Source organism: Poecilia latipinna, unplaced genomic scaffold (assembly GCF_001443285.1).
Source record: "Poecilia latipinna isolate Pla-1442-1.1 unplaced genomic scaffold, P_latipinna-1.0 Scaffold14, whole genome shotgun sequence".
Classification (NCBI taxonomy): domain Eukaryota; kingdom Metazoa; phylum Chordata; class Actinopteri; order Cyprinodontiformes; family Poeciliidae; genus Poecilia; species Poecilia latipinna.
In genome coordinates, this window is record NW_015112630.1 from 367784 (window position 1) to 377542 (window position 9759).

Here is a 9759-nt window from a genome sequence, read left to right on the forward strand (position 1 = left end):
TTACAAGTGTTGATTTGTATTATTTCCAACTTCAAACATTTGTAGAAGAACTATTTTCTTGAAACGGGGACAAAATAAAATACAATTTTCAGTAATTAACATACAACAAAAAGCTAAGAAAATTCACAGTAGGAATCTTTGACACAAAGTGTGAGACATGATTTTTCTTTACAGTATGATGTCACAAGAGATTAAAAAACTTGTCTTCCACAGCCTTTCCCTGAACTCATCATTTTGCAAATAGGCGATGCAGGTTTTCTGGAAGCTTGGGGAAATTCCTTTCCAAATGGACCAAACTCCCACTGGACAAGCAGTTCTCCTGTTGAATCCAACCGGTTCAGTCAGGCATTTTATGTTTCTAAACAGCAGACATCATGTACAGTCATGTCTAAAAGTTTCAGCAGTGACACAAACACTGAAATCACTCGGTCTAGTTAGCCTAATGATTGCTATAAAAAGAAAACAAATAAATCACCTTCTCACATTTGCAAATAGAACATAAAGCACTTATGACATTGCCTCTTAATGGCCTAATATGTGAGGAGACACTACCAAAGCTCCACAGCGCCACCATGTGGGAAGAGCTATGTGATCTTCACAGGGAGAAAATCGACAGCATTAGACTCAAAGGCTACATACACTGCACCACTGTTTTCACTGGTTTCTTTAACAAAATAAATGCTGCTAAACTTTTAACCTTTTACAGCCCAGAGGTTGTAACAGCTATCAAGAACTAAAATGTTCCTTCTCAGTTTACTACAGATAAATGTATATATAAAAAATTTAAAACTAAAATAAGAAGTCACTGTCACTGCTGAATCTTTAGGCAACGACTGGAGATGAAATATTCCAACTCAAGATGCCTTACCTCAGAATACTGACCAATCTCATATTTTCTTTGACTGTCAGTTATCTTGGAACCATTTTTCCAATCAGTAAACAAACAAATCTGTGGGAAAAATGCACAGAAGGTTTAATAAACTTCCAGATTTAAATTACGAAGAGAATCGTGCAGTTTTTTTGTTTTTGTATATGTATCTACATTACAGGCCAAACATTTGAAAGTAAACACAAGCCAAATAATTAAAGCAACTTCAAGTTTCGGTTCACAGTGCCTTTCTTAAAGATCAGCTCTTAGAATGAAGCCTCTTCTGCAGTGGATGTGCAACAGTCAGGAAAGAGCAACTCCCTTCCAGATTCATGTTGGACAACCTGAGGGCTCCAGTTGGCATAACTTTTTAACAATTCAGCGACAGAGCAAGGTACTTGACCATATATGATTCTGAAATTTAAAATATGCTGCTCAAAAAAATAAAGGGAACATTTCACTTTAATTTTGTGTGTGGCTCCAAATCCAGGCCTCCATTGGTTAATAAATTTGATTTCCATTGATTTTTGTGTGATTTTGTTGTCAGCACATTCAACTTTGTACAGAACAAAGTATTCAATGAGAATATTTCATTCATTCAGATCTAGGATGTGTTATTTGAGTGTTCCCTTTATTTTTTGAGCAGTGTAAATTATAAAATCAAATGCTTGGCCAGTGCAAAAACATTAAAACAGGAGTTATGTGTCATTCTCCTCTAGGAAAACACTAAATTATACAGTTGGAGTTAAAAAGATTGCCAAAGCCATAAATGCCTGATATTTACAGAAAAAATGTCTATTTATCCATCATCTTCTGCTTATCAGAGACTGGATCAAAAGATTAAAAGGTCCAGGAAGGAAACCCTGACTTCCCTCTCTAGGTCATGCTAGTTCTCCTAGCATGATAACTCCTACATACAAACACCCACACCACATCATTTGAATCTTGTAAATACAGAGCTGTTTTTACAAGAGTCCTCTCCTCATACTCTCTAAAAGAAACCAGCTATCCTTCAGTGGAAGCCATTTGACGAATCAAGATCAAAATTTCATGACCACAGAGGGTTGAGACACAGACAGCTTGGCTTTTTTGCTAAGGACTTGAACTACTGCCAAAGAGGCCCTAATCCATTTATCACCTGGTTCATCATACATCAATAATGAAAAAAGTACCAAGAGCCACTGGAGGCAAAGCTGGACTCCCGACAGCACAATCCATCTTCTTTCTCAGAACTTATCTAGGACACTGATGGGAGTTTTCTGGACAATGACAAATCTTTAAAAACTCTGACATTCCAATTTTGATCATACATGTTTTTTTGACTCAAGTCACTGTTGGCAACAGCGACTATTGTTAACCGCATACATGCAGACATGACCTGGTGGATGACAGTGTAGTAAAACAAGTGTCTTCAAACACTATGTGACTTTGCTTTCAAACATTTGACCTGCAGTATATAATCTGTACAGGTAACAGTTTTGAGACATTTACCTGAGTCTTCCTGCTTGGCATCAGGGAGGACTTACCCAGGGCTTGCTTCTCCTGCAGATGGTTTAAGCACCTACAAAGAGCACAGACACCAAGAATACCAAAGATGCAAGCCATCTGATTATGTAGTTACGAGATGTTCAGGCTCAAAGACAGTAATGGAGAGGGGGACTGGTGGGAAGGAGGTATTTAATGAAATGGGGAAAGGGAACTCAGTTGATTCAGCAATTAGTCATAATGGTAGATTAGAAGGCCACCCCTAAAATGATCAATGCCTAGCAGGTAAAGTGGGAAGAGTTGGATGCTGCAACCGGTGCGCCAAGAGGTTCGACCGAGATAAACCAGGCTTGATTTTTCGTTTTTGAATCTAAGCAAATGGCTGAGAAACTTCTCCATCCACAAACGTTGCACTAATTAGTTCAGCAAAACCGGACAATTTCAAACCTTCTTCTAAGTTTTAACTGAGGCTTACAAAATGCGGAGCACTGGGGAAAAAAATGTCAAGTAGGAAGCTGAGTGTAAAGAATAAAAGTGAAAGCAGTGCCACGCCTAGTTTCAGCTGCCTACCAACCACAACCAGGAATAATTTCACAGTTAAATACTGACTTTGTTTCCATTTGTTTATTAAAAGTCTTTGAAATAAAAAGCAACCTGAAAAGTAAATACAGTTCACACAGAACGGGCCTACGGATTATATTTCCGCAAGAAAATTTAACAAAGTGTAAAAAGAAAAAAAGTAAATCACACTGAATTTTTTTGAGGTCGTTTCAACAAGTGTCGCAACTTTTTACGATTTTTGAACAACCGTCCACACTCTGTATTATATTCAAGCACTCCTTAACTGATTTTAAATTACTGAACATTTTCTAAATTAACCAATAAGCTAATAGTAAAACTAGTTTTGCTGGTAAACACCACAGGTTGTAATGTAAAGGCAATCCCTTGTTATGAAAATATACCAAGTTTTCCCAGAGACTAATAAAAAGATTGGAACAGAGAATGGTTTTCGGTCATCAACTATAGATTAATGCGTCACACTCCATACACTCTCAAAAGCTGTTCTACTGAACACTTTCAGAATATCGAAGAAAACAATTTGAGGAACACAAAAGTTCATGAACAGCTCAGGAAAAAGAAACGCAGAGATGGAGTTGTATGTTTTTAAATACGAGGCCGTCCGCAATATCTTCCTGTAAGCCTCAGGCGAACGCAACGACGTGCTGGGTGTATAGCGCCACGTGCGTCAGCAGACGACGATCTTGTCATATTCTAAAAACCTGGAAAGAGAGCACACGACACATGTCAAAGCGCATTCTGAGAAGAAGTCGCGCAAAATTTTTTTGTATTGTTTTAGTATTTCAAGCCTCAAGCAGCAACTTGTACGCTTTGTTGTTGTATGTTTTTGGTTGTGTATTTAATGGCTGAAGAGTCACAGGGATTTATAGCTTTAGTTGATGGTAGGGCTGGACAATAAATCAATAATATATATCGCAATAGACATGTGATCAATATTGATGGCTAATACATCATACTGATGCATATTCAATATGCAATATTCACTGAACTCCCACCTAGAACTGCACAGCATTCTGGAGGATGTAGGCGGAGGAAAGACTTTAGCTGCTCAACCTCTCACAGGTTGATGGCATCAACAAACTCACCCTTTGGTTACCTAGCAACAACTTGTTGTGTAATTTGTGCAGCAACAGTTTCATCACTGTGCCTCACAACTGCTTAAAAATAAACGGTGTGGAGTGAGAACAGGAGAGGTCCCACCAGCAGTTTGGCAGAACTACAGATGTCTAAAACAAAATACGAATGAATAATTACCAATAAACTGATATGAAACACTTATATGGTGACAAGTTTTTCAGAAATATCGTCCAGCCCTAGCTGATGGTAGCGATACAAGATGGGACACTACCTCAATATGTGAATATGGGTCTTATGTATTTTTTTCCTGAAACATCCAATAGCCAAACAGGAAACAATGTCTCAGTTCTCACCTTGCGTAACTCTATGGCCCTCTAATAGCCTGCGTAGCGAGGCGGCGGTGGGGGAGGCACTCTCCCAGCATAGGGGTCCCTGGTACGGGGAGGCGCATACATTGGAGCCCTGGACATCGGTGAGAGTCGAGAGCGCTCGTAGGAATACCCATTCCCAGCCGCCGGGGCAGGTGGAGGAGGGATTCTCCTGATCGGGCTCCGGTCCCTTGCTGCGTAAGGAGCAGGGGTCGGGAAGGCGCGGCGCTCATATGGGTCGACTGATGGCGCCACCCCGAGGCGCTCTCTAACCAGAGCCGATGAAGGAGGCGGAGGAGGCGGTATGGCACGCCTATCGTCGTAGCTCGCCGCCGCGGTAAAAGGACGGGCCCTGTACTTCTCATAGAAATCCACTGACCCGTAGGGCGCTCTGTCACTGTAACCATGGTCAGGGTACGCTGCTCGTCTCATGGGAGGTGGTGGCGGTAGGGGCGGAGGGGGAGGTGGTGGAGGGGGATAAGCAGAAAGGCGCCCTCTGTAGGGGGGCTCAGGCCTTGGCATTGGGTAATATGGAGGATAGTAGCCTCCTCTAACTGGTTGGGGTGGATATTCCTCCTCCTCCTCCTCCTCAGGACCCCCTCTGGGTCTGCTTTTTGATACCTGAACATGAATACGCTTTCCTAAGAAACAGAAAAGAAAGAGAGTATATGTTTGATCTAAAAGTCTTTAGGACGACCCTTCAGATCATCCAACATGGACAACTGGTGCAATTCAATAAATGAGAATGGAAATTACTGCAGCAAAGCTGGCCATAGTAAAAATACTTCTGCTTTAAAATCCCATTTTATTGGTCTTATGCAAGATTCTGAAGTCCTGAGGAACAGAATTTTGGAGTCCCTGTGAATCATGGTCTTGGTGGAGGAAAAAAAAAGAAGAAAAGAAAAGAACTCAACTGTTAAAAGCTTAAAGGTTATGCATTTCCAGGCACACAGTACCATAATCGAGTAACTATACTACATTCAGTTGTATATCAAATATGACTTAAAAGACTTTGAATTTTGTAATTTAGCACCTTGAAATTGGGCCTGTGTCCCTTTAAAATCTCCTGCTCTTCCTGAAACTCCGCCTTCAGGAAGTCATCACAAGATGGCTCCTCTATTAACCCTTTAACAACATATTTACCAGCCTTTCACCGAGAAGTAGCTTGTATAATTAGCTTAGCAGATGTGCAGCTCCACCAGTTGTTTGCTTATTGCTGCTGGCTAGTCTGAAAGAGTTGAGTGGGGGAGTCTCTGTGAGGGAGGGCTGCTCTGTGAGGTGGAAATTGGAATCTGCAGCTCCAAGGAAGAGCTTCGTCCTTGAAGGCGAAGCTCAGTCCCCACAGGCGTTTTGCACAGCTGAAGGGTTGGCAGGAGAGATTTCTCAAACATGCATGAAAGGATCAAAGCAATAGTCCAGGTATGTTGCTGTTGAGGGCATAAGATTATAACATGATATAGCGCTCTTAAAAGTAGATTTTACATAATACTACCCTTTGAAAATATCAAAGTGAGTGTGTAATGAATATTTATAAACATTCAAGGTTCAGTTTGTGAATTGAACTTCTGAAATAAAGCCACTTTTCAACTATATTTCAACTTATTGGGAGGCATCTGCACAATATGGCCACACTCACCCTGAAACTCCAAGTTATCCAGGCCCTCCAGAGCATCCATGGCCTCATCATAATGAGGCATGTGAACAAATGCAAAGTTCTTGACAATGGAGCACTCAGTGACTGTACCGTACTCCTCAAACAGGTCCCGCAGCTCCTTATCAAAGCCTTTTTCAACGTTGGCAATGTGGAGTTTGACGGGACCCTGGTTCTTCCCTCTGCTGGGCTCCACATTGATGGGTCTCCCGTTCAGCTTGTGCAGATGGAGCTCACGGATAGCTTTGGTGGCTGACTTGCGGTCGTCCATGTGGACGAACGCGTAGTTTTTGTACTTCGCGCATTCCGTTACTATGCCGTACTTGACAAAGAGCTCTTCAATGTCCTCTCTCGACGTTTCTGGAGAGAGGTTACCGATGAATATCTTCACCATGGTCGCTCCAGTGTACGATCCTAAGTGGAAAAGAGGGGAGGGAGAAGAGAAATGAAAACAGGGGTTGATGGGCAGATAGCTGAATTCTAATGGCGAAACTACAATGCCATTATCAAAGGGAACAAGCTTAAAGTTAGGGTGAAGGGAAACAAAGTTTAACTCAAATTTAACTCAGACATAACACAGACAAAATAAAGTGTTAGCCTGTGAATACCTTATAAAATATAGGAGCAACTTTAAACAGAAAGCCAAAAAAAAAGCTTACTTGTTTGAACTTCCTGTCCATAGAGCTACTAGCCGGTTTGCTAATGTCAGCTAACATTAGCTACTGAAATGCGCAACATTTACAGTCGCTATCAATAAAACCTCGGTTTTGGGTAGCCCATAAGTAAAAATGTAAATGACCATACATTGAAATAAAAAAAACCAAGAACTTTAAAAAACTATCTTACCGTTTGGCAACAGCGATATCGAAAGAAACTCCAATCAGACAGACGTCAAAGATGAGGATGGCGGTATGCTCGAGCTGGGAATCTGATTGAGCGATACAGATGCCAATCAAGCTCTACGGACTGTGATTGGCTAAAGCAAACTGGAGACGGAAAGGGTTGGTCTTGGATTCCAGCTGCAGGTTACGTAAAACGTTTCCTGGTTCAACTAGTTCTGAAGATATTTAGCTTGTCCTGTATAACTTACGAACTATTTGAAACGAAAATGAAAAGTTTCTATGCCTGTTTCATAAACGTTTGGCTACTATTGTAGGAAGAATTCACACTCTAAACTCAGAAATTGACTTTTAAGATTAAAGTCAGAATTCTCAGAAAAAGAAAGTTATGATTTTGAGATTAAAGTAAGCATTTTCTTTTTCAGTGTCCATAATAATTTTACAATTTTGACCTGACTTTTCAGAGTTCTGACTTTTTTTCCCCTGAAAATTCTGACTTAAATATCAAAATAATTTTTTTAATAACGTCGGAATTCTGAGGAAAAAAATTCTGAATTCTGACCTTTTTCATCGGCCCTAATTTGCTCCCCTAGAATTTCCCAGCCTTTAAATTCAGTCAGATATATTTATAAAGTACATTTATATGACAGTTATAGATTCAATGTACAAGGCAGCAGTATACAAAAATAAAGGCAAAGAATAAGACACATTAAAATAAGGTACATAGAAATTTTAAATAGCACACAGAAATAAGATAACATAAAATCAGAAAATGAAAAAAGTAAACTAATAAATGACAATAATCCAAGTATCAAAATTACAACAGCATCAGCCTTGATAAATAGTGTACAAAGCAGTGTACAGATATTATACTAATTCTTCTTATAAAGTCTAAAATGAATTACACATTTGAGATCCTTCACACCAGAACTGTACACATATTTATTAACTGTCTCAGAAATCAGAGGTTTGCATACATGTCCTTAGTATTTAGTAGCATTGCCTTTGAATTGAATGAGTTGGGTCAAACATTTTGGGTTTCCTTCCACAAGCTTCTCACTTTAAGTAGCTGGAGTTCTGGCCCATTCTTCCTGATATACATGGTGGAACCCCTCACTCATGATTCACAACTTTTTGATCTACCCATAAATTTTCTGCAGGGTTGAGATCAGGGTTTGTGATGGGCATGCGCACCAAAACATTGACTTTGTTGTCCTTAAGCTACTTTATAACCACTTTGGCTGAGCTTTAACGTCCATGGCAGATGTCTTTAAATGTTACTTCAATATCACCTCATAATAATCATTTGTCGTGATGTCGTCTATTTTGTGGAGTGCAACTGTTCCTCTTGCAGCAAAACAGTCCCACACAACATGTCACCCCCATTCTTCACAGTTGGGATGGTGTTCCCAGGAAAACAAACATCCCCCAAATGTAATATTGGTCATCATCCTCCACTTTAGTTTCATCAGACCACAGGACATGTCTCCAAAAATGAAGAAAAGTGTCATTTTTGAAGACAAAAATGACGAGTCTCTTTTTGTAAAATTGCAATCAGGTTTTTTATGTTACTTTGGGAATAATGGCCTCCTCCTCAATGGGTGGCTTTTCAGCCCATGGTGGTAGAAAGCATGTTTCACTGTGGATACAGTCTTACTAGTTTCAGCCAGAGTCTTCAGCTTTTGTTCTGGGGTCAATTTCTACATTTCGGACCAAAAATAGATGAATGCAGCACCTTCAAGGAAATTGTTCCTAAGGACAAACGTGACTTGTGCAGCTCCAGAATTCTCTTCTCGATACCTTGGCTGATTTCATTTGACCTTCCCATTGTTTCAAACCACAAAGCAGTGTATTTGAGGTGTGGCCTTAAAATACAGCCTCCAATTAACTCAAATGTGTTGCTTAGCCTATCGGAAGTTTCCAAAGCCATGACATAGTCATCTGGGCTTTCTCTCATTGTTTAAATCATTCTGTATGTGGACCTCTGATTTTGATGAAAAATAGATATGCCATATTTTCGTTATTATAGCATTTAGCAAATAGAAATAATTTCGGCCATTTTAATTAACCTCAAAAGGGAGAATGTTGGTTTCATTTCAGACAGTGACAAACAAAGCTTGGTGTCTATTTAGTCAGTGTATGCAACTTCTTGTTTTAAATATAAATACACCAACAATAACCTGCTTCAAAAAAAGATATATCAAACAATGAAAAGTCCTTTATTGCCATCAGAACATGAGTGAGAAAACCAGACATAAATCTGACAGTGAGGAGTCAACAGTACACCTAGCATCCACACACACACACACACACACACACACACACACACACACACACACACACACACAGCAGGCACTCTGTCAACACAACGTGGGGATTACAGATACATTAGAGAATACAGCAGTCAACAGAATGAGGTAAGAAGGCAAATACACATCCATTCATACATGCAACTGAAACAAGGTCCAAACACTTGAATGCTCGTTCTTTCTCTAAAAACAAAATGGTTGGGCAGAAATCTACAACAGCAGCATGGAGGAGTGAGGGAAGGGGTGGTCTCAAATCAACCAACTGCATACCCTGTCAGGTGTCTCTCCAAACCTTTGGTCATGAGGATGCTTGCTTTACATGCACCATGTTGCCCTTGGGTTTGTAATACTTGGTGAGAGTCATGAGCAAAGGAACGAGTTCTTTCCCCAACTAGCATCTACTGAATAAGAATCAAAGATGGACCCAAGGGTGAAAAAAAAAGAAAAAAAGTTGATTCAGTCACAAATAAAGTTCTCCTCCCAAGGCAGAGTTTCTACATTAGTTGGACATTCAGTGGATAGATTAGCAGCAATTCTAGCTTGTTAAACAATGACTCAAAAAAAAAAAAAAAAAAAAAAAAAA

General features: G+C 39.9%; 1 protein-coding gene across 3 annotated transcripts; it reads right to left on the reverse strand.

Annotated features, from left to right (window-relative positions):
• Positions 1-62: 62 nt before the first annotated feature.
• Positions 63-6982, reverse strand: LOC106947113 (RNA-binding protein 4B-like). 3 transcript variants are annotated; one of them, XM_015031940.1, is made up of 6 exons: positions 6875-6982; positions 6014-6442; positions 4363-5018; positions 2360-2429; positions 869-949; positions 63-319 (listed from the first exon to the last, which is right to left on the reverse strand). In XM_015031940.1, the coding sequence occupies exons 2-3, from the start codon at positions 6420-6422 to the stop codon at positions 4384-4386; spliced, it is 1044 nt and encodes a 347-aa protein (XP_014887426.1). In that variant the 5' UTR covers positions 6423-6442; positions 6875-6982; the 3' UTR covers positions 63-319; positions 869-949; positions 2360-2429; positions 4363-4383. The 3 variants fall into 3 exon arrangements, with proteins under 3 accessions (XP_014887426.1, XP_014887410.1, XP_014887417.1); XM_015031924.1 differs by having other exon boundaries at positions 2360-3633; XM_015031931.1 differs by having other exon boundaries at positions 63-358; positions 2360-3633.
• Between the last annotated feature and the right edge of the window lie 2777 nt (positions 6983-9759).